At 47.9% G+C, this 25,079-nt stretch overlaps 1 protein-coding gene across 3 annotated transcripts in view; it reads right to left on the reverse strand.

The window, feature by feature from the left end:
* The window catches only part of CENPU (centromere protein U), a 797,426-nt gene that overhangs the window by 424,127 nt on the left and 348,220 nt on the right, over positions 1 to 25,079 (reverse strand). For all 3 annotated transcript variants that reach the window (XM_069631498.1, XM_069631499.1, XM_069631497.1), the window contains one exon: positions 18,183 to 18,276. In XM_069631498.1, coding sequence (XP_069487599.1) covers positions 18,183 to 18,276 — 94 coding nt within the window. The remainder of the gene's footprint in view (positions 1 to 18,182; positions 18,277 to 25,079) is intronic.

The following is a 25,079-nucleotide window of genomic DNA, read 5'->3' on the forward strand; positions in this document are numbered from 1 at the left end:
GCAGGTTTGGTGGTCTCATCAGAATGGCTAATTTGCAGTTCATGCCATAACGCTCTGCTCAGGGGGGTTTGAAGCTCGTCGAGAAGATCATGTCTCTCATGAGGGCCTTCCAGGACTCTAGTGTGGCACTCACATCTTCTCCGCCTCTACTGTTCCCCTCCTCCCAAGCTCTGGTTTCTGCGGCCGTCCATCTCTCCATTTCCTTGATCCAAGGTCCAAGCCATGGGCCTGCAGGTGACTTCCAGGCCATCGCTATTGTTCTCTTCGCGAGTATGCACGCCATGTACATAAGTTTGACTAGATGTCTGATTTTACTGAGTCTCGGGTAGGTGCCCAAAAGGCATTCCTTGGGGGTCCATTCGTACCCTTCCAAGCCAGCTTTCCTACAGGTCTGTTCGGCAGCTAACCAGAGCTTCTGTGATCTGGGACAGGTCCAGAACATGTGAATCATGTCGGCGTGTTCAGAGGAGCACCATGGGCACGTCGAGGGAATGCTGCCATTGAAAGTGGATATTCTGTGCGGTGTTATATAGGTCCTGTGGAGGACATTCAGCTGAATCATCCTGAACCTGGCGTTCCGTGAAACTTCCTTCGGTTGCAGCAGGGCCCGTGCCCATTCGCCCTCCGTGATTTCGGTTCCAATGTCAGCTTCCCACTTCTCCTTCAGGTGCGCACTTCTGGGGTTAGATCGGGCGTTTATTTGGGCATATAGTCTCGATGTCGGCTTCCAGCCGTCGCTCAGGTTGTACATTTCCTGTACAAGAGGGTGCGTCTCCGGCTCCTCGGGCCATGTGTTCCATTTTGCCTTGGCTACATGTCTCACCTTCTGGTACCATAGGAACTGGCCTGATGGGAGCCTGTCTTTTAATTGGAGCGAGTCAAAGTCTCTGAAGGATCCCTCGTCGAACAGATCTCCCCATGTGTAGAGACCGCAGGTCTCCCAGCCCCTCATCATTGGTAGTTCAAGGGGGGTCTTGCAAACATCAGCCAGAATGGGGATTTCAGGCATGTAGGGGTGCTGAAGACCAAGCAGTGATTTGACCTTGTTCCAGACCTGTCTCCCCAGCGTCACTATCATGGGTGGGTCGGGGGGGTCCCACCAGTGAACTCCATATTACCTCCTTGGGGTGCATTGGCGTGATCAGCTGGTGCAGCAGGCCAGTCTCAGCAGAGGGCTCATCCGAAAGCCACTTGGTGACATGTGTTAGTTGTGCCGACAGATAGTATCTCTGGAACTCGGGCAGTTGAATGCTGCCCTCAGCATGGGGAAGCGTGAGGATGTGCAGGGCGAGTTTGTGTCTCTTCTGGCCCCATAGGAAGTCTCGAAGCAGGGATTCCAATTTCCTGAAGAAGGGAGGGGGGATATAGTACGTAATGTTGGTGAAGTAATAGAGGAACCTTGGCAATATTATCATTTTGGATATTGCAGCTCTGCCCATCACCGAGAGGGGAAGTTTCGACCAGAATCTGATGGACCTGCGTACCCCGCACAGTGCAGCTTCAGTATTGCGCTCGTGAGTGGAAAGTGGGGAGTGCGCGATGGTAAGGCCCACGTATCGAAAGGCCTCCACCTGCCATTGAATCCCAATCTCGGGCAAATCTTCGATGTCCTTCCCTCTGAGTCTTGCAAGGGGAAAGGAACTTGATTTCTGTCTACTAAACTTTATCCCAGAGTATTTGGCGAAGTTGTCGAGGATGTCCAGCGCGGTGGGTGCATTCTCTCTGGGGTTCCGTAAGTATAGAAGGACATCGTCGGCGTACAAGGAGATGATGTTATCTATTCCGCCGATGTTGATGCCGGAGTCGAATAGCTGCCTCCTGAAATAAATCGCCACTGGTTCCAGGCCCAGGATGTATAGCATCGGCGATAATGGGCACCCTTTGCCTGGTTCCCTTTTGGATGGGCCAAGCCTCCGACACCATACTCCCAGTCTTCACCCTCGCCACCGGATCATTATAGAGGACCTCTACCCACCGGATGAATTGTTCTCCTAGTCCAAACTCCCTCAGGGTAGCAACGAGCCACTCCCAGAAAATTGAATCAAAAGCCTTTATGGCATCCAGCGAGAGCACAGCTAGATCTTCCTGGCGCTCCGCTGTTTGTGCCATGACGTGTTGTAGCCTTCTTAGGTTGGCAATGGTGTTGCGTCCTGGGACGAAGCCGTTCTGGTCCTCGTGTATCAGGGATCCTATCACCTTCGAGAGCCTTTTGGCTAGTATGGTTGTGAGGATCTTGCCGTCATAGTTCAGCATCGCCAAGGGGCGATACGAGTCACATTCATCGGCAGGTTTACCTGGTTTAAGCATTGGTATTATGAGGGTCTCTCTCATGCTGCTCGGCAGGGTCCCGGTCTCGTATGCCTCCGTGTACACTTCATGCAGTATCAGTGTTAGGATCCCCTCATAGGCCTTGTAGAATTCCGGGATAAGACCGTCAGTCCCGGGGGTCTTGTTTGTGGACAGGGACCGGATCGGCTCCGATATGTCCTACAGTGTGATGGCTTCTACCAGCGCGTCTCGTTGTTCTTGGCTTAATCTGGGTAGCTCGATCTCATCCAGGGTATCTCTGATATCCGCTTCAGAGATTTGCTCATTGTGAGCATATAGTTTGGCGTAGAAGTTAGAAAAGACATTGTTAATTGCTTGTTGAGATCTTTGCGTTATACCATCCTCATCTTTGATCTCTCTGAGGGGCTGTCGCGGGTTCTCTTTCCTGCATAGCCAAGCAAGTATCCTGCCTGGCTTATCTGCTTCCTTGTGTGCCTTGAGAGTCCGTGCAGAGAAGTCGAACTTGGATAGTCTTTCCCATGCAGTCCTGGAGGCCTCTCTAATCTCCTTCAGCCTGGCCTCACTCGCAATGGTCGGGGGTGGAGTACCCTCTAGGTGCCTAATCTATTCTTCCTTGTGCTCCAACTCCTCTCTCAGTTGCCTCCTGATCCCGCCAGCTTCAGCTATTATCACGCCCCTTGTTACCACCTTCATAGCTTCCCACAGCGTGCTCCATTTCTCGACTGATCCCGTGTTGATTTCTATGTACTCTTCCAGTTTTTCTCCTAGGGTCTCCTTAAATGCAGAGTCCATCAGGGTTTCCGTCGGCATGCGCCACATCGGGATGGGGGGCCTAGGGCCCTTCAGGCAGAGCTGCATTAACAGAGGGGAGTGATCTGAAATCGACCTGCCCAGATAGGACGCTGACTCAACTTGGGGGATTAGTTCGCTGGCTATGAAGAAGTGGTCAATCCTGGTGTGCAGCCCGTGAGGTGCAGAGTAGAAAGAGTAGGCCCTGTTGGTGGGGTGTAGGTCTCGCCAAATATCGACCAAATGTAGATCTTCCACCGCGTTGCTTAGGGCACAGGAGGCAGGGTTATTGGGGGTGTGTGGGGTTGCAGTCCTGTCTAGCTCCTCGTTCATAACACAATTAAAGTCTCCCCCCCACAGGAAAGTGGCCTCCCTGTGGTGTGTGATTCTGGCATACAGCTGCTTGAGATGAGCCGGTATGCCATGTTGGGGGAAATATGAATTCACGATGCATAATCGGAAGTTCTCCAGCATGCCCCAGACTATGAAATACCTGCCCTCTTTGTCGGCCTCCATCCCCATCTGGCGGAATGGTATGTCCGGGCTAACCCATGTGTATACGCCTCTTGCGTACTTCGAGTAGGAGGCGCCATTGCCTTGGCCGCCCCAGTAGCCCACTAGTTTGTCGGTGACATCAGTTGTGAGGTGCGTTTCCTGCAGGAGGGCAATGGATACCCGCTTCCTTCTCAAGTATGAATGTATACGGTTCCTACGCAGGTAGGACCCCATCCCTCTAACATTCCACGTGATTATCTTGAGTCGTGTTGCCATCGTTCAGCTTCGATTGTTGAAGTGGAAGGCTTCTCGCCTGTCTTGTGACTTGATCGCGCATTACCAGGTGTTTTGTAACAATGCAACTGTATGGAGTGACAGGCTCCAGCCTCTGGCCAGTGGTCCGCTATAGTCTGATTAGTGGTCTTCATGAGGAGGGCAGTCTTGACATCAACAGCAACTACTAAACTGGAACTGGTGCGCCCAGCTACTGCATCATTCTTGCGGTGCTCGGGTGCTCTCGGGCCGTCGGAACCCATCCGGGTGTCAGGCTCGAGCATGGTCAGTCAGGCAACTGGCCTGACCTGATCTCTACGTGGGGGTCGGGTCCTGTGCCTGGTGTGAGGGCCAGGCGAGGGCCGCATCAAAGTTGGCTATCAGTAGTGTATGTTACTTTCTTGGTTGCTTGAAGTTGCAGGGAAGCTACGTTCATGTTGCTTACGTGCTGCGGGTTGGTTTCATTTTCAGCTGTCCTTGGGGTGGGCCTCAGTTCCTTCAGAGAGGTTGTCATCCGCCATCCACATATTAGCGGCCGCAGGGGACTCCAGGAAGATTGCACGGCCCTTGTAGATCACTTTAAGCCTTGATGGATAGAGCAGCATGTATTTTAAGTTTAGTTGCCCGAGCCTAGCTTTAACGGGCACAAACGAGTTCCTTTCCCTCTGTACCTTCGGGGTGTAATCCGGGTAAATGGTTATTTTGGCGTTGCCGCGTTCGATGGCGCCCATCTCCCTGGAGTACCGTAGGATGCTTTCCCGATCCTGGAAATTGAGCACTTTTGCAATTATCGGGCGAGAATGCGAGCCCGAAGGGGGCCTTTTCTGGAGGGACCTATGTGCTCTCTCCAGGGCGAATCCTTGTGTGAGTTTTCCCGCTATCACCTGTTGCAGCAGGAATTCAATGTACGCTGTTGGGTTAGGACCCTAGACGCCCTCCGGGATGCCCAATATTCTGATGTTGCCCCGTCTGGCCTGCCCCTCCACCTCCTCGGCCCTCGCTTCAAGAATGGCGACTTTTCTCTCAAGGTCCACAACTTTAGCTTTCAGTTCGGCGTTGCCTTCTACCGTTTCCTTTATGGTTGTTTCATTGTTGGTCACTCTCTCCGTAAGCTTCCTAGCATCGTGGCGCACCAGCTGGATGTCGGATTGGAACTCGTCTATTTTTGAGTCTATATGTGTGCGGAGTGACGCTATGGCTTCTAGCACTTGAGATTGGTTCGCTGTGGAGTCCGGTTCTTTTGCTTGTGGGGGATCTGGGACGGCGGGAGACGGAATGGTGGAGTCCTTAGACTTAGTAGTGACATAAGTGTCCATTGTTGCAGGCCTAGTCTTGTTTCTGGAGCCCATGCTGAAGTCTCTGCCCCGGCAATGACCGCTGGTCTTGGTAGAGGGTTCCCACAGTGGTTCTGGTGTTACCCCAGTGCTGCGGCCCAGTTCTGGGGATGACCAAGATAGGGAAGCTGGGGTGTACAGTGCTCAGCGTGGGCCGGGGAGGGAGCACTGCCGGCACTCGTCCGTGGCGGGTCAGGGCACAGTGCGGGGTTGTGGCTGCCATGGACCGTACACCACACAGTCCCTCCGGCTGTAAGGTCCGCCGCAAGGTCCGCGGCACATCTCCCCACGGGGTTCCAGGGTGTAGTAAAACAGGTCGAGGGGGGGGGAGGGTCTCGGCATCCGGGGCAGCCCGTTGGGGTGTGCTGGTGTTGCGTAGTGCGCTTGTTGCGCTGGGCACCCCCTCAACGCCACATCCCGGCCCAGATATTGTTCATGCTAGTTGCTGGGTCGCCACTCGAGGCCTGCCGTTACGATGCGCTCTCGTCTCGTGGCTTCTCCCCAAGGCCCCACGGGTCCTCCGCCGATGCAGACTCCTTCGGAGTCGGGCTGGGACAGCCGGATTCGTGGCTGCTATCTAGCATGTTGTCGGCGGCTTATCCGGCCCATGTGTCGGTGGGGTGTTGTCACGCAGGCACCTGCCATTGGGGTTCGAGCAGCCCGATGGTCACCGACTGCTCTGTTCTTCCCTCGCTAGCCGCTATGGAGGTTTGGGAGTAGGGGCGGCCTCCTCTCGGGTCGCCGCGTCTTCACGCGGCGGTCGCCATCTTGGGCCCAGGCAGTTGCGGGAGGCAGGGGAAGTGCGGGCGGGCGTATCAGCGGTCCACCGCTCCGATTCCGCCAGCGATTCGGCACACCTTGTGGCAGGTCGGTTCCCACACCTACACAGCGGCTTGTAGTGTCAAAAGGTGTCTGCTTCGCACCAATACAGGATTGTGATGCGGCGTCTCGGCCGGAGCTCAGCACATCAGCGTCCGTCCGCCATCAGCTCCAGGCACGCCTCCAAAGTAGGCCCAGGTAGGTATTCCTCCCCAACCACACCCGAGTAACAAAATAGTCCCTAAGGTAAAGTAGTCCCTTCCAGGCCTCAGATGGGCTTGGACCTTCTTGCAGCATGGTCTGCATCAGGTAAGTGTGCACTTATGAGCCTGGCGCCTATGGCGCCAGGACTGATGTCCCATATGAGCCTGGCGCCATTGGCGCTAGGACTGAACCCAGACAGCCCCTAGCAGGGGTTGCTGGGTTTTTTCAAGGCAACATGATGCCTGCTCCCGGGGCTGATGGACGTGGTCTGGATGCCCGGGGGTATGCATCATGACATATATAAGAAAAATGAAGTTTACTTACTAGTTTCTGGCAAGTTGTATTCGTAATGTTGTGTAGGTCTACTGTTGCTTCTAGCTCTGCAGTTTGTGAGGTAATTATGTTGGAGGCATATCTTTTTTGTTTTGGTATATTCCATTTTACTACATATGGATTGTTGATGTGTTAGATATATAGGTTCCACTTCTCATTTATAATTACATATAATGTGTTTATGTGCCGCTTTTTGAACTTGTGCAGTGTTTATATGGCATGATACAACAATACAAGATACCCCCTGAGTTTTTGGGTAGTGTTGATGTTGTCCGCGTCCGTCCGCGGACATCAAAATCATTAGCAGGGGGTTCAGTATGTTCTATGTATATAAGGTAAGAGAATCCTAGTAAACATATCAAATTTACACTATGAAAATGTATATTCAGTAAAAAAAAAAATTTGATAAAGGGACGTTATGGTTCCAAGTAAAACCGAAAAACCCCTGAAATTCGCCAGCTATGGTAAGCTAAGCAACCATAACTTGTGCCACCACAGTGCACTGCTAAGCCTAAAACCCAGGACATCAAAGATGACATCACAAATGTCATTGATGAGATCACTGATAAAATCACGTCTGACTCGCTGTTTTTTTCCTTTAGTGATATATCTTAAGATAGTAATAGTTGGGAACAAAAAAAATCAAAAAGTACTATATTTGTAGACTTCTACTTTAAATATGTTCTTACAATAATTCACTTGGGGTCCACTCACAACATATAAAACATATAGGAAAAATACACAATCAGTAAGGTTATCAACACTTTATTGTTTTGCTGTTTTTTTATTACTGTACTTTCTCTGGATGTGCTCATATTTGTATTTGCATTAGTTTCTTTAGGGTGCAGTCACATAATGTGATATTTGTACATATGGAAGTAGTAGGTTTGAAGTAGAGCAACCCTTTCTGTGCATAAAGATAATCCGTTGTGAACACTTTCTGCTTCTACTGCTGCTTTTTTTGCATACTTCACTTTCTCTATATATACTCATATTTGTATGTGTTGTTGTGTCTTTGTGTTTTGTATGTAATAATGAAATTATGTTGTAAGTGGTTTTATTAGCTACTTATTACATGTTGCACAGTACACAAAACTAATAAGAAAGCATTTATCATTTCACTATTCAACAAGGCAAGATTATGACTATTGCACCTCCATCATGTATGCTGCACACAATGCTTATATTTATACTTGAGTAGCTTAGTGTACTGTAAAGAAATTCATAATAGAATGCTATTTATACCAATGCATTGCCTAATGCACTACATAGCTCAAGATATCTATTCCAATTATCCTTGACACTTTCTGTCAACATTATAATAAGAATCCCTTGTACAGAGTTTTCATGAAAAGTAAATGTACATGTGAGGTTATAAGTGATGTCATCAATGACATTTGTGATGTCATCTTTGATGTCCTGGGTGTTAGTCTTAGCAGTGCACAGTGGTGGCGCGAGTTATGGGCGCTTAGCTTACCATAACTGGCAAATTTCAGGGGGTTTTCGGTTTTACTTGGAACCATAACGTCCCTTTAAAAAAGTTTTTTACTGAAAATATATATAGATGGTAGTTAATCCGGGCAACTATCAATTACTGGCCATGCTAGATATAACTTCCAAAATGTTCGCCAGAGTGCTTTTAGACAAACGTACGATCTGGAGTGATACGAACAACATAATTCCTTTTTATATAGCGGCGAAAGCCCACAGGCATCCCTATAACCAGAACAGATTTCTTAAAGGTATGAGTACACTATATCATTTGTTAACACTGTATACGTTGGTAGAGCACGCTTGGTCTAAGCGCCAATTACCAATATAGGCGTCATTTATCAAATTCAGCATGGCAGTTGACACCTGCTTGGAGAGTGTCTGTAGAATAAATTAGCAGCATGGAAGATTCCAAGTGGTCCTTTATCCATTATACACCTGCATACAGACATAAGGGTTAGACTCAGATTGGATGTCAAGAGTCGGTTAACTGAATGGATTCCCACTAGTAAAAGGAGATTAAACAAGTGTGCATTCTTGCACCCACTCTGTTTAACTTGTATTTAGCCGATAGATCTTCCTGAAGCAAACCCTATTCATTTTGGCAATAACACTATTCATGACTTGGCTATGCCGATGACCTGCCATTGCTTGATTATACACCTAAAGTACTGTAGGAAAAAATTAATGCACTCAGGGATTATTCCATCCAAAACGGGAATAAAATAAATACTGGAAAAAAAATGATGGTATTTACGCCCACCCGCGCAAAGATTAAGGGGTCCCGTTGGATAATAAATAAAAAGGAGGTTGAACAAGTAAGAATGTATAATTACATGGGGGTGATAGTGGACGATCAGTTGAAATAGCCTGCCCACTGGGAGTCAGTATATTCTAAAACCGTCCAACAAATTGGGGCCCTTAATACATTTGCGGGTAATCGTGGTGGATACTCATTGCAGACCATACTATCTATCGGGCTAAAATCCTGCCTTGCATGCTATATGCAGCTGAAATATGGGCATGGAAATACAAACTAGTCTTAAATCAACTTGAAGGCAAAATACTGAAAATGTTATTAAGGCTCCACAGGTTTTTGCCCATTGATTTTGTACATTCGGAATGTAACTTGCTGAGTATCGATGTCTTGTTAATGTTAAGTTGGAAGTTTCATGGGTTGGATCTGGGAGTGATCATTTACTGGCTGGCTCAAACATATATCTTCATGACAAACCGGATGCAAAACTGTTGTATGGGTCAGGTTTGACTAACTGCATAACAATGGGATCCTTTTTTTGGGTCTCAAATCTTGCAATTGTCGGTTTCCATTTAAAAATCTGTAATAAAGAAGGCTTTAACTGTATTGTATAGGTAACATGCAATTTACCCTTTCAGGCACGGTGACCACTCCAGTCTTCCAGGAGACCAGTGGCGCTGCCTTCTCCGCACAAACACGCGCCAGGGCCAATGAAGTTTTACAGACACAGTAGATGAAGTATTAATGCCCTCATGAAGGACCTTATTTTTCGGTCCAAAATGCATTGGCAGACATTTGCACTTGCAACTATCATGATTTGAGAAAAAAAAAAAGAAATACTGCTCACAAAATTGAAGTTTAAGGAATTCTTTTTGGCTTTATATTGCAATCACAAGCACAGTCCGAACATTAGTTACATGAATTAACCTTTGACAACCAAGGAGTGATTTTCTGGGTATGCGGCACACACCGATAGCTAATTAGCCTCGGTCCCCTTTTCTTTGATAGTTAACGTGCCATTGTCGATTTAGGGACTAAAGCCACCAGCAGCCAGTTTCTAGTATACATGCCAGAGCGGAGGTGTACCCGGGTTATATTTGTGCCTACACGAATAGAATACAGTTAGAAAACACCTGCAAATTAAATTTAATGTTGTAAATACATTGGCGATTCAAGGTGGAAGAAGTGGGATACTCTGTAAAGGGAGATTTTGCAGATTGTGTAGGGAGACCGAAATCGAAACTACAAAGCATCTTTTAGTTGAATGTACTAGCCTGGAATTTCAATGACACCGATATTTGTTGCAATTTCGTAATGAGGCATAATTTTGAACAGTAATACATTTTCACGTATTTATATTTTAAAAAGTCATAACATGCAAATGCTTCCCCCACTGCAACACCCATTTCCTCTCACCTCCCTTAGACCGCTGCTATCATTGTGAATATCAAATCTTTTGAAGTCCACTCCACTTGTACATTCAGAAAAATAACTCCAAAACTTGTATTCTTTGCGGGCACCATTTCTCTTGAAAGTCTTTATGCAGAAAGTACAACACCAAATCCCAGTCCTCCTAAACTTCTTTTGTTCCCTTGTACTACATATGTTACCCATTCAAATGAGACATAATGCCAGATTTTCATTAACCAATCCTGTTCAGTAGGGGGTGTAAATAGTTTTCATTTTTGTGAAATGAGATACAAAGCAGCTACACTTAAAATCATATATTCATACGTGCTTTTTATTTTTAGAGTTTTAACATTGAGAACCTCCATCATATCCCCCAGACACAGCATTGCTTCACCCATATCTCTAAGTAATTGGGGACCAAAGATTGCTTTCATTGGTGCATTAACACTGCCCCAAAATGCTTTCAATTTGGGACACTCCCATCATATATGACCCCATGTTCCTGATACCTTGCATCCCCGCCGACATTTGAGTAGAACTTATGTAATTTCTCTGGGGTGAGATGCCATTGGACCATTACCTTAACCCACATTTCACGTATCTGTAGTGCCCCCACCATAGCCCTGTCCATCTGCACCCATATTTTCTCCGGGTCCCCTTTAAACCATTCCCTGATCATTATCAACTGGGCCCCCTGATAGTATAATTTAAAATCCGGAGCCTCCATCCCTCCATTAAAAGTACTGAAGCCGTTAGTGCCTTCCAAGCTACCCTTGGTTTCCTGCCTTTCCAAATGTATTCCCTAATTATTTTGTTAAGTACCTTGAATAATTTTTGGGGGGCCTTTATTGGCAACGCCTGGAAGTGATATCATAGTTTTGGGAGCACTATCATTTAAATACATTTATTCTCCCCGTCCATGATGTGGTCAGGGAGTTGCATACTTTAAGCCACTGTTTAATTCACTCCAATAAAGGAAGATAATTAGCACGATACATTCAGTCCAGAGAATCAGTTATCTGAACTCCCAGATATTTTTTTTTTTTAATAAACCTTTTTATTGCTATTTGCAACACAAAACACAACATATAACAACTTAAACAACAACAAACATCCTTTCACTACTGGCACTTCGAGTCGGAGTTGACACTGCCTTCTGCTTCTTGGTTTACGGCAAGGTCCCTTTTCTCTTTGTTCACAGTGTTCATCGTACCTTTCACATTGTTCCACCAGAGTGCAGTTGTACCAAAGTCTCTCTCTCCTAACTCTTTTGTCGAGCTTCCTCCGTTGTCATCCGGTCAGTTCTCTTCAGACCTCGGGGCTCCTCTATGCCATCTTCTTTTCCACTTTCAAACAGGTTCTGCACTAGAGTGTTCCATGCTAATAACGTGAATCCACTATCCCCTTCTCCCCTGTGCAACACCCTTGTCCACACTGATGTTTCGGCTATTGTCCATTTCTGTAGGTCCGTCCACCACATCTCCGCCGACGGTCCCGTGCTTGTGTTCCACGCCAATACTATGCGGCATTTCGCCAATATTTTCATCAAGTCTTTCATTTTTGCCAAATGTATCCTCTGCCTACCTTCTCTGGGGAACAGGCCCAGTAGGTAAGACTTCGGTGACCATGCCTGCATTTGGATTTCCCCCTTCAACGGTTTCTCCTTGATATTGTCCCAGAACTGCATCATCACTGGGCATGTCCAAAACATGTGCAACATATCTGCTAGTTCTGTCATGCAGCGCAGGCATCTCCGGGTCCGCTTGTCCCCCATGGTCGAGATTTTTTTAGGCGTGAGATATGCTCTGTGTATGAGGTAAAGCTGCATCTGTCTGAACCTGGAGACATTCTTTGCGTATCAGAGGACCTGGCCCCATTCCTCTTCCGTGAAGGGTTTCTGGAGCTCTTCCTCCCATCTGGCACATGTTTGTAATTCTGACTCTCAGATATTTTATGCCCTTTCAGTCGAAACAAAATGGTTCTCTTCGTCTTTGCCCGTCCTGTGTATTTTTCCTTCCTGAAATATCATCACTGATTTATGTATGTTTATTTTCAAGCCAGCCACCTCACCAAATTGTTTCAGTTCTGTTGCCAAGGCCGTGATGGAAGTCGGCACGTCAGTCACCGTTAACAGTAAATCCGCGAAAGCCATCATTTTATGCTTCTCTCCCCCAAACCGAATATCCCCGATTTTATCCTCCTCCCTAATTCTAGATAACAATAGCTCAAGATGGATCGCATATAGTACTGGAGATAACGGGCACCCCTGTTCCGTACCCCTGGTTACCCTAACTTCCTGTGAAAGATCTCCATTAATTGCAAGATGTAATATTGGGGAATGATAATTTGCCCTGGCCATTTGCAAAAATCTGGGACCAAATCCCATAGCCTCCATTGTGAGGAATAAAAAGGACTACTCCATTCGATCAAACGCCTTCTCGGCATCTATTGTTATTACCCTTGCCGATAGTCCCGCTTTATTTATTTTCTCGAGCAAATGACTCACCAGTCTTGTATTATCAAAATGTTTGCCTTCCCATGACGGACCCCAATTGATCTGGCTGTATCAACTTTGGTATCAGTCTTCCCACTCTGGATGCTAATATTTTTGCATAGAGCTTTGCATCAATATTGATAAGAACTATGGGTCTGTATGACACACACTGGGTATTATTCTTACCTGGTTTTGGAAAGAGCACCACCTTTGCCTCTTCCATCGTAGATGTTATAGTGCCTTCCCCACTAAAGGAGTTAAAAAGGGAGGTCAATTCAGCTGTCAAGACCACTTTGTAAGCCCTATAAAACAGTGCTGTGAAGCTATCCGGGCCGAGGGCCTTATTGAGTAGTGAAGACATTATCACTTGTTACATTTCCTCTGGGGTGATCTCGCCCTCTAACTCTTCCCTGTCACCCGCTTACAATCTAGTCAACCGGCAATGATCCAAATAAATCTTTTCTGCTTGGGAATACAGGGAGTCAGTAGTATATAGGGTATATAGTATATACTCAGTAAATGCTTTCAGAATTTCTTTTGAGGATGAGCCATGTATACCTTGCCCGGTTACTATGCAACGAATCGTCCTCGCTTCTTCCTTTATCCTCACTTGCCGTGCCAACAGCGATCAGCCTTGTTGGCTTTGATGTAGTACCTTTGTCTTAAATATAGTAAGGCTTTCTCTGCGCGCCTAGTCTGCAGCAAATCTAGTTGCCCGCTAAGATACCTATATTTTTTCCGTATTGCTACTCCCTTATTCGTTTCCATCGCCCGCATGACTATTTTCAATTGTTCTTCCAGATCTTTTTGTGCTAATGCGGATTGTTTTTCTCCCAAGGACTTTTTCGCTATCAATTCTCTCCTCTTAGTCACTTTAAAGGCATCCAAAATCCACCTTTCAGGAGTCATTATGTTCAAAGTACTCCCCTGTCTTACTCTGTATTTCTTCACACAATACCAGATCTCTCATTGTGTGTACTGGGAGTTTCCACTGCCATAATCCTGACCCTTCCAAATTTTGGAAAATCTCTATCAATGGTGCATGATCAGACAAGTTGATAGAACTCAAGTCTATTTTCCGTATACGTCCTAACAAGGAGGCTGAGACCCAAATATAATCTATCCTCGAGAATGACCAATGGACATGCGAGTAAAACGTAAAGCCCTTTATTCCCTGTTCAGTTTTTTTTACAAGCATCAATTAAAGATAGATGGGCCATGCTAGATTTTAATTTGTAAGAGGGGGTTGTTGCAATGTCTGACCAGCCCCACTCCTGCCAACTTGTGGATCCCAGGCCATATTAAAATCTCCTGTCAATTTTATTTGACCCTCTGCAAAGCTTTCGAGCATACCCAGGACCCCCTGGAGGAACCAATCCTGTCCCGAGTTTGTGGCATACACTGTGGCGATGGTATAATGTGATCTCGCTATTTGAATCCTGGCAAAAATAAATCTTCCCCTCCTTGTCCATTTCTTTTGGCTCATATGTTCTATCCCACCTGCCCATCAAAGGCTATAAAAGGACCCATCCAATCTTCACCATATTGTTTGATTGTATAAAATATGTATATCCTGCTAGCTTTAATTTAGTGCCATCTTTCCTACAGATGTGGGTCTCTTGCATTGTCACCACATCAGGCTTCTCACGACTTAGAAACTATCCCACCTGTTATGCTTGAGCTAAAACATGGCGCTGGTGCGCAGTGTATTCTGGGAGCACTCAGAGCCATAATGGATATTTACTTCATGCCGCAGTGAAAAGCTGTACACATTTTGCTGAGAGCTAGATTTACTATGCTGAAGAAAATATGCTTTTCAAACCTGGTATGCAGTCAAGGACATTCTGCTGGGAAAGCTAGCTTTGTTATGTCTTGTTATGAGTTATGGGACTGTTTTCCGTGGCGCTTGTTTTTAGAGGAGGGAAGCACTTTGCTCATTGAGGTTACTGTCGGTAGACCCAGCTGGCAACCAACGGCTGCCTATCAATGCGCAAGTGCGTTGCCAGAAGGTTCGAGAAATTACCACCCCTTTTTGAGGAGTGCATATATGCTGAACCCCTTAACGGTCAGACGAGACCTCAGTCGGAGGGGGGACGCTTCCGTCCGGCATACCTGTGGGCTGTTGTGCTCTCGGCCTGGCTGTCATCGGGGTCTTCCAGCCGCTTCTGGCGAGATGAGGGATCCAGTTACGCCCACAGTGATGTATTTTCTTTTGAATTCTCTGTTTCTTCTGTGATTTATTACTGTGTTATCACTTGTTGCTTCCAAGCTTTGAATAAATAGCCGTATAAGTGCTCATTATTTTCTAAGAGTGTGTGGTTGCAAGTCATTGCGTATACCTGCCTTTAAAGTATTGGCTTCGTAATTGCACTGGTGATTAATGACTGTCCGTGCACTCTGGGCGAGCAATACACCACCTTGGGCCTTTTGACAGGGGAGTTTAGGGTATGAATACCTTTCTTACCACCCATCTACATTAGAGTACACTGATTGTTCCATTATCAACTGGTTCTCCCCTCCCTCCCCCAGTTCTCTCTATTCCCCCCCCCCCTTCCCCAAGTCCCCCTCAACTCCCTGGACAAGCCCAATTCCCTTTACAAGCCCAACCCATTCCCCGTCCTCCCATGCATTGCGCCATGGAGGTTGAACTCTACTACACTCCCAGAGATAATTTGTTTGGGTCGACCCTAAGCCAACTCTCCCCATTCTAAGCGCCAATATCATCCCTCCACCTCCCTCGCCACCTCATACACTCGAAATTCCTGCCAACCACAAACAATTGACTCTCCCTATTCCCTCAAGTTCCGAACTTCCTAACCCCAAAGATAAATAACCTTTTACCCTCTGCGATAGGCGCCATTGTCCACACACTTGTCGATAGTTCATTGTAATAATTTTTTCCTTGACTTTTCTCGTGTTGTTTTAGACCATTCCCATCTCTTGTAGTTCTCGTCACTGGAGAGTTTACAGAGGCCTTTTGAGATCCCCCTTCTTACTCAATCCTTAAAATCCTCAGTCCTTCCCATGTAAAAAGTAATCCAAATAGAAATGTCCATCTATGTCGGACTTGAGCTTTGATCAAAACTTCACCACTGGTCCCATTAATCTTCGCTTCTGCAAAATTGTCTGTGCTAGATCTTGATACAATTGAATTTCTGTTATGTTGACTTTGATAGGAGTTTCTTTCCTAGCTGCCTGCAAGATTGCCTCCTTTTGACTGCATCTTTGAATCGCCACAACCAATTCTCTAGGTCTATCTCCTGGAGCCTTGCATTTTGGGCCCACCGTATGTATTCAATCCCAATGGAACTTCTTCCCCTGTTTCCTACTCTAGAAGTTCCTTTTAAATCCTGATCCTCAATTGTTTCTGGGAGGGCTTTAACCCTGACATTGGATCTCCTTGATTGCTTTTTCAAGATCCTCCATTTGAGATTCCATATTGTGGGTTGTCACTGCCAGTTTGTCAGTCAAAACGTCTATTTTGCGCATGTCCTCTGCAAGATCTTGTAACACAGCTTCGTTAGTGTCCACTCTCTCTGCCAATGTTTTGATGTCACCTTTCACCTCCTGTAGGGATTGTGCGAGTTCTGCTTTTATAAAGTGTTAGTTGCGCCTGAAGCGTTTAAGTCATTTGATCTTTAAAGTCCTTGAGCAATGTTGTAGAATTTCTCTAGTGGACTCCTGGTCTGACTTCTTTGACAGTGAGGCTGCCCTGTGGTCTTGGTATGGCGTTAGCCGTTCTTCTGTTTCAATTTCTTCCTCTTCTTTGCACCATAGCTTAGGGAGCGCACCTTCCTGTTTCTTCTTCAGCAGTTTGGGAGTAGGCACCCACTACGTAAGGTCTTTAGGCCTATTCCTAGATATGTGGGTGAGGGATCGACTGCTGTTCAATTGTAAACTCTTTTCCCTTTCCGGATTATTGAGGGTATTATCTCAAGGCTTTGCCCCCACTATTCGTGAATAGATACCATTCCTTTCCCAGGCCCCCCTTTTGTTGCACCTCTTGTTCCGGGTGCGCCTTAGTGATGTGAGGGATTTTTTTTTATATTAAACTAGGAGGGGCCACCTTCATCAGTGCCTCTGGGAGTTTAAACCATCCCCACTTGACCTCTGCTTTTATCATTCTGGCAGCGCAGAGTTGCCTCAGCCAAGTGGGACGGACCTCACCTTTTCTTTCTTCTTGAGGATCCCAGCTCCTCCCCTTACGATTTCGCAGGATCCTGATGATTCTTTGGGGGTGATATGGTTGCCACTGGCCTTTCTGAGACTCTGTTTCCCTTGCGGGAATTGCTCCGCCCCAGCCTAGGCCTCAATCTGGTTGCGGTTGAATTATATGTGCATCCGCCTATTTCTGAAGATCAAAGTCCTTTCACGACCTTCCTGGGGTCCTAGTGATCATTCCTGGACGCCTTTAGGTGGTTGACAGCTGTATTTTAGGTAAAACCAGAGGCGGGAGCCCTTCCTTTCACGATGTCATCTCGGCTGCCATTTTGGAATCTAGAATAGTACATTTTAAAAGGTAAATTAAGTACTTCTTGAAGTACTTCTTAAATTGCAAGGCAAAGTAGGTCAAACAGTAATTGACCAGACAATGAACATAATATATAATAAAGTGGTGTCATGAATGGTTAAAAACAGACGCAAACAGCTTTTCTTGATGACAAATAAAAAATAAAAAGCAGAAAAAAAACCTACTAGGGCTTAAGAAATTCCTGGTGCAACGAAATGCCAGCGGGCCCAGACCTGAAATGCGAAAATGATTGCATAAAAATAACCAGAGGATTCATGTTTAAATCCCCCAAAGGCCATCACAGAAAAGAATGGCTCAATCTTTACAGTAGAAAACAAATACACGGAATCATCCAAAGCGCTAGAAAAAAGGTATGACTTTTACTGGAAGAATGAATATTTTTTACCCAAGAGTCACCTGTGGGTGCAAGAAGAGAAGCCTTTCATTTCATCAAGAAGTCTATCACAGTTATAAGAAACAAGGGACAACCACCGTTTCCAGGTGAACATTAAAAATGGAGGGAAACAATACCCTTTCTGGAACTTAGAAGAACCAAAGAAATTACTTGTCTTACTAAAATAAGCCCAATATAAAACATATGAGAGAGAACTTGGCGCTTAGAATACTGCCCGACACTTGGCTTTAGTCTTGCTGCAAACATGTGTGGGTTGGTACTTCTTTCAAAATTAAACTGTGTTCCCCCATCCTATGAAAATAAGAACTCTCATTGGGCAGGAGGAAATACCCAAGAAGCCGAGCCATAAAACTAAACAGTTTCTTCTTTGCCTATAAGTTAATATGTCACCAAAAACATTTTTTAGCAGTAGTGCAATGTTATTTTGCTACAAAATCAATGAAAAATATTTTATAAAAAAAGGTTTCATATGATCCCCTTATTCTGCTACACTTTGCAATTAGACACTTGTGCACAGAACAATGCAATCATTTGTACAATGAAACATTGGCACAGATAGCTGACTTTACCTGTTTCCAGATGAGAAACAGCCAATTCGGTGTCTTCATGCAGTGTCTTCCTCTTTTTTCCTTTGGATTTTTCTAGGTTTCGGTCAGAGGTACACTGCAAGTAATTATTTTTTGTTATTTTGAAAAAAGCAGTACTTCACATAGGACAACCTTTTAGAATAAAGCATGACAAAACAAGGTTTTAAGCACATTCGTTATTGTCAAGAAAACCAGTTTTCTTTGGTTTTGCTTTCTATTCTCTAGTGCAGCGGGTGACACAAGATACTGTCAGATCACACAATTCAAGACTGAGCATTCAGTTGTGGTGCTTCAATGACATTTTCTGTGTGTTCAAGACTGACAAAGGTTTTTAATTTAAAAAAAATTGTCATTCATACAGAAGAACAAGTTACTTTCTTACCTGGTAACGTTCTTTCGATGGGATGGTCCGACGACGTATTCCATATCTATGACATGTAATCACCACAGCTGTGCTGCTTCGGAAACTTTTTTCGGCGTCTGCGTCCTGCGTCGATGACGTCAATGCGCCGTCGTCGAGGGCCTCCTCCGACGTCATCCAATGTGATAAGTAGGACGCACGACGCCCGTAGCCTCAGTTGTAGTTTTTTCCCACAGAACGTGTGACACTAGTCAACTGCCAGTCAGACACAAAGCCTTGCGGAACGTAAGCTGCAATCGCAAAAGAAATTCTGCAGCGGGGAAGGCAGGGCGGGAGCGATATGGAATACATCGTCGGACCATCCCATCGAAAGAACGTTACCAGGTAAGAAAGTAACTTGTTCTTCGAGGGTTTGGGTCCTCCGACGTATTCCATATCTATGACAGACTCCCAAAGCAGTACCAGAGCAAGGAGGAGGGAAAGAATTTAGAATCAAAATTTAGAATAGCCAATCAAATAGCAGAGCAAAGGACCGCCTTGCCAAAGGCCAGATCCTGTGCTCGGATGGAATCGAGGGAATAGTGACGTACAAATGTATCTACTGAAGCCCAGGTGGCTGCATCACAGATGTTGCGAATAGGAACACCCCTCTGCAGGGCAGTAGACGCAGCCATACCCCTGGTAGAATGGGCCCGCAAGCCAGCCGGTGGGTCCTTACCCTCCAAGCGGTAGCACTCCGAGATGGCCAAAATAATCCAGCGAGACAAAGTCTGTTTCGTCACAGCTTGCCCCAAACGCTTTCCAGCGTAACCAATAAAGAGTTGATCGTCCACTCTGACCCGGGACATGCGTGAAACATAAAAGCTTAAAGCTCTCCTAGGATCAAGCCTATTGAGCCTCTCCTCTTCCTTACCAGGATGCGGAGGAGGATAGAATGCCGGAAGAACAACCTTCTGGGCCAAACGAAATTCCGTCACTACTTTCGGAAAAAAAGAAGGACGAACTCCAAGGACAACCCTGTCCTTGTGAAATACTGTGAAGGGTGGCTTAACTGAAAGTGCCTGTAACTCACTCACTCTGCGAGCGGAAGTAACCGCAACTAAAAACACAGTTTTCAGAGTTAACAGCCTCAAAGGGCAAGAATGTAAAGGCTCAAACGGAGCACCCATAAGAAACAAGGTTTAAATCCCAACCGGGCACCAGGAAAGGTGACGGAGGGAACACATTAGTGAGCCCTTTCAGAAACTGTGAAATTAAAGGGATTTTAAAGTAAGAACACTCTTCAGACGAGCGCTTAAAGATGGACAGCGCCGCCAGGTAACCATTAATGGTACCCACTTGCAAGCCCCTGTGGGCCAAAGAAAGTAAAAAGGACAGAACCATGGGGATGTCACATGCAAAAGGATCCACATTCTGAACTCTGCACCAGTCGCAGAACTTACGGCAACGGTACAGAGACTAGCCTTCGGGCCGAAAGCAACACCTCCATCACGTCTTCAGGGAGGTCCCAATCCCTATACCTCAACCTTTCAGAAGCCAAGCGTGAAGGTTGAGGGATCTGACCTCTGGATGGAGAACCTGACCCCCCCCCACCCGTGAGAGCAGATCGTCTCGGTAGAGAAGACGACGCGGAGGGCAGATAGACAAGTCGAGAAGGTCCGGGTACCACGTCCTCCGAGCCCACGCCGGAGCAATGAGGATCATCCGGGAACCGAACTTCCGTAACCTCCGCAGCACTTGCGGGATGACGGGGACTGGAGGAAACGCGTACAGCAGCGGGAATGACCACTCCACCACGAACGCGTCTCCTAAGGCTCCTTTTGGAGGAAATTCCCGCGAGCAAAAGCTTTCGCACTTCCGGTTGACACTGGAGGCGAAGAGATCCACTTGAGGGGTCCCCCAAAGGGCGAAGATCTCCAGGAGAATCTCCTGAGCCAACTCCCACTCATGAGAGATCGTGCTCTGCCTGCTCAGAGCATCCGCCGTCACGTTTTCGTCTCCGGCCAGATGAACTGCCGAGATCGAAACCTCCTGCTGGATGGCCCAGAACTCGAGCTGCATCGCCTCCCTGCACAGAGGAAGTGACCCTGCCCCCCCCTTTTTGTTGAGGTAGTGCATGGCCACTGTGTTGTCCGTAAGGATCAGGACACTCTTTCCTCGCACAGTCGGCAGAAAAGCCTTCAGGGCAAGCCGGACGGCCCTCAGCTCCAACAGAATGATATGGAGTCTGGACTCTGACGGAGACCAACGACCGCTGACTGAGGGAGAAGCCCAGCCTGTGAAGGGAGTGGCAGGTGACGGACAGATGATCCAGGACTTGCTCGGGAGAGCTCCCCCTGATCAACCAATCGTCCAGGTAGGGGTAGATGTGAATCCCCCCTTGCCTGAGATGCGCTGCCACCACCACCATGAGCTTGGTGAAAACCCTCGGGGCGGAGGACAATCCGAACAGCAGGACCCGAAACTGAAAGTGCGAGTCGCCAACCGCGAACCTCAGGTACTTCTTGTGCTTGGGATGGATCGGCACATGGAAGTAAGCATCCTTGAGGTCGAGTGACACCAACCAGTCCTGAAGCTGAAGGGCCTGGAGGACTTGAGAGAGAGCAACCATCTTGAACTTGTCCTTCCTGAGGAGTTTGTTCAAACCGCGCAAGTCCATGATGGGTCTCAATCCCCCGTCTTTCTTCGAAATCAAAAAATAAGGGGAATACCATCCCTTGTTCCTCTCCGCTACAGGCACCAGTTCTATGGTGCCTTTCTCCAGCAGGGCTTGAATTTCCTGCGCAAGGAGCGGATCCGGACTCTGCAAAGAGGTTCCCCGGTGGATTGTCGCGAGGCCTGTGCCGAAAGGGAAGATAGTAGCCGTGGTTATGATCTCCAGAACCCACACATCTGAAGTAATGGCTTGCCACTCTACAAGATGCTGCGCCAGCCTTCCCCCAACCGGCGAACCATGGGACATGGCCCCATGACTGAATGGGAGCGGCTGCGGCGTTACCTGAGGGCAAAGAGGCAACTGCCCGAGCGGCCTTGGCACCACGGGTACCCTGTCGTCCACTCTGGTACCCCTGCGTTGGCCTCTTTGACTGCCAGCTCCACTCGCTTTACTGAAGGAGTAATAGCGAAAGGAACCACCCCTCCACTGCTGTCCCCTAGGACGAAAAGGCGGAGGTTGGCGAACTGCAGCGCCCAACGACTTCGCTGCAGCTTTTGAGGTCTGCAACCTCTCAAGGCTCGCGTCAGCCTTGCTGCCAAAAAGGTGTTCACCATCAAAGGGCATGTTGAGGAGCCGGGACTGCACATCAGGAGCAAACCCCGACTTCTGCAACCAGACAAACCTGCGTATTACGGTGCTCGCCGCCATGGACCTACTGACGCATTCAGCTAAGTCCAAACCCGACTGAACGGACTCACACATGGCATCCTTACCATCCTGGACCATAGCAAAGAAACCATCCCGTTCGTCCCCTTCGGGAATATGTTCAGCCGCTAAGGCAACACAGTTCCACAGAGTGTGTGTGAAACGAGACAAGGCACAAATGGAGTTGGCCGCCTGAAGCGCCATACCACCAGAAGAAAACACTTTCTTCGCCCAGCCATCAAAACGTTTGTCGTCCCTATCAGGAGGGATGGTAGGGTACGACGCCTGCTTTGCCGGGGCCGTGGCCGCCTGCACCACCAAACTCTCCGGAGTGGGGTGCCTGGTCAAGTAGCAGGGGTCGCTACTGGCTGGACGGTATTTTCGTGACAAGGATCTGCCCACCGCCGGGAGACTCTCCGGAGTCTCCCAAGCCGCCGCCACCCTTCTCCGTAAAGCCATATGGAACGGCAGTACCGGATCAGTTGGGGGACCAACATCAAGGATGTCTGTCAGATCATCCTGCACAAACTCCCCTGGGGGAGCAGACCATCCCAAGTACTCAGAAACCCTAGCCATAAGGCGCCGGTACGAGGAATCGGCATGAGAGCCAGGCTCAGACCTACAAAACTCCACCTCCGGAGAGGTGTCCAGTCCACTGGCATCATACAGTGACTGTCTCAAATCGTCAAACTGACTATGGCCCGAGACAATTTCATCTGGAACCTGACTAGGAACCAGGCCATCAGAATCCTCATCCGCCTCTGAAATATAGTCCAGGTGGCGAAAAGAAGGCACCCGAGAGTGCTTGCTCTTAACCAGAGCCTTCCTAGGGGGTTCTCCCGTGCCACGGGGTACCTCCGACATGAAAGGCGTCGATGGCGTCGAGCGAATCGGCGCCGGCGTCGAGAGAACCGGCATCGGCGCCGAGAGGATCGGCGTCGAGGAAATTGGCGTCGACGTCAGATGCAGCGCCTCCAGCATCGGCAGCGTCGACACAGCCCTCGAGGCCGGAGCCCCGAGCGTGTCCCTCGACGACCTGAGCGTCGACGGCTTCGACGACTTCCTCGGAGCCGGAGCCTCGAGAAAGCCTGTCGACGCCATCGACGCCTCAGACGTCGATGTCTTCCTCGAAGACCTCACAGGTGCACACGGTCTCGAACGCGTCGAGGACCGGGACCTGGAACGGGTACGTCGAGAACGAGTCTCCTTGTCCGAACGGGACCTCTCCCGTGACTCGTGCCGACCACTCTTGCGAGCGGTGTCTCTCGACCTCTCACGACCGACCCCACTCGGGGGCGCGGATGGCTTAGTACCCTGCGACTCAAGAATCGCCAGCATTTTCTTCCCAAAGGAAGCCCATTCCTCTGGCGTCGCACGGCTGGTGGGGTAAGCGACATGCCGGGCAGAGTCCTCCGAAGAGGACCTGGAAGACGACCGGTGTCGGCGATTCCGAGAATGCCTCGAAGAGGCTGAGGAGTGGCGAGACCGACTCCTAGAAGGAGACCCACGAGACTTCCGACGATGACGCGGAGAGTCACCCCTCGAATCATCCGTCGAAAGCCCCGCAGACTTCGACTTCCTGGGCATGGACACCCGACCTACCGACAGCTTCTTCTTACGTTCGCGTAAGGCTTTGGACGTGAGCGACTGGCAGTTGATACAGTCATCCGTGTCGTGGGCCTCCCCGAGGCACCAGAGGCAGGCGTCGTGCGAGTCCGTCACCGACATCTTGGACCCACACACCCCGCACTTCTTGAAACCCGGACGCGGGGTCGAAGACGAAGTAGAAGACATCTTCACACGAAGGATTTTCACAAAACGAACAGGTTCGAAGAACTGAGAAGAACAGAACTCCAAAGAGTCAAGGCGTTAACCGAGATTCACGAAGCAACACGTTCCCGGAAAAGACGGAACTGAGGCTACGGGCGTCGTGCGACCTACTTATCACATCGGATGACGTCGGACGTGGCCCTCGACGACAGCGCATCGACGTCATCGACGCAGGACGCAGAAAAAAGTTTCCGAAGCAGCACCGCTGTGGTGATTACATGTCATAGATATGGAATACGTCGGAGGACCCAATCCCCTCGAAGAGTTAGATATGGCATTCATAATGCATGTTAAATCCACATGCATGGATCCTGGAAAGGCATTTATCCTTGGTCAGTTAGCCCTTCTTATTCTCCTTACTAGTGATGGGAGTAGCTGACAGTCACTTACCACGGTACTGAGAGATGGCTGCTTTTTTTTTTTTTATTTTATTTTATTTATTTTTTTATAGGTTTGATGCAGAACCTCCAGTGAATATTGCTGAAACATCCTCCATATTGTAATCAGACCATAGAAAATGCTGCTGCTGTGCATGGCAAGATTTACACATCATCTTTCATACAGTAATTCTAATAAAGAAGCCCTCCAACAGCGGGGCCTATTGGTGGGAGCCCATGCAGGGGAGTACTGGAACAACAGTGGTTTAATGGGAGCTGCCGATTGCCAATTTGTCTGACTGTTGAACCTCTGGTGGGTGGACCACTGGTCTGTGACAAAGACCAGCGAGTTTCAGAAGCACCAGTGAAACATAAAAGGCCAAAGGGGAGAGTGGCGCACAGACTACTGCCAGCTTATGCAGTTTTGTGGTTCTACAGTATATTCCCTGGCTGGTAATGTGCGCCGTAGTACCTGTGTTACCACTAGTGGCAAGTCACGGTGGCACCGTGTATGGGATGACACATAGCACCTGCAACGGTCACGAGTCTCTAGTTATTGTTAGTTTCCCAGATCAACGACACAGTGCCTTGTATTACAATCAACTGGTTTGTGAATAATCAACTATCCCCTAGCGACACATGGTCAACATAATTGAGCCACTTCTCCAGTGCCTTTCTAGGATCCGAGACGCAGGGAATCTGAGCTGCAGCACAATACTTCATCTTAAGTCAGACCGCTGCCATGATAAGCTGTTAAGGGCAGGAGATGCTTGCCATATTGGGGCAAATGGCTTCAAGGGACATCGCTATGGCTAGTGGGAGTTGTAGTGCTTTCATAAGCCTGTCCAATACTAATGGGTGTTGCACTGGAGTGCCATCTGCTCAGAGGTAGCCCCTCCTTTTCCAACGTGCTAGCCCTGCCTGTACGGTTGGCGTCACATAGATGGAGT

Source organism: Ambystoma mexicanum, chromosome 6q (genome assembly GCF_040938575.1).
Source record: "Ambystoma mexicanum isolate Mex_15411 chromosome 6q, UKY_AmexF1_1, whole genome shotgun sequence".
Taxonomy (NCBI): domain Eukaryota; kingdom Metazoa; phylum Chordata; class Amphibia; order Caudata; family Ambystomatidae; genus Ambystoma; species Ambystoma mexicanum.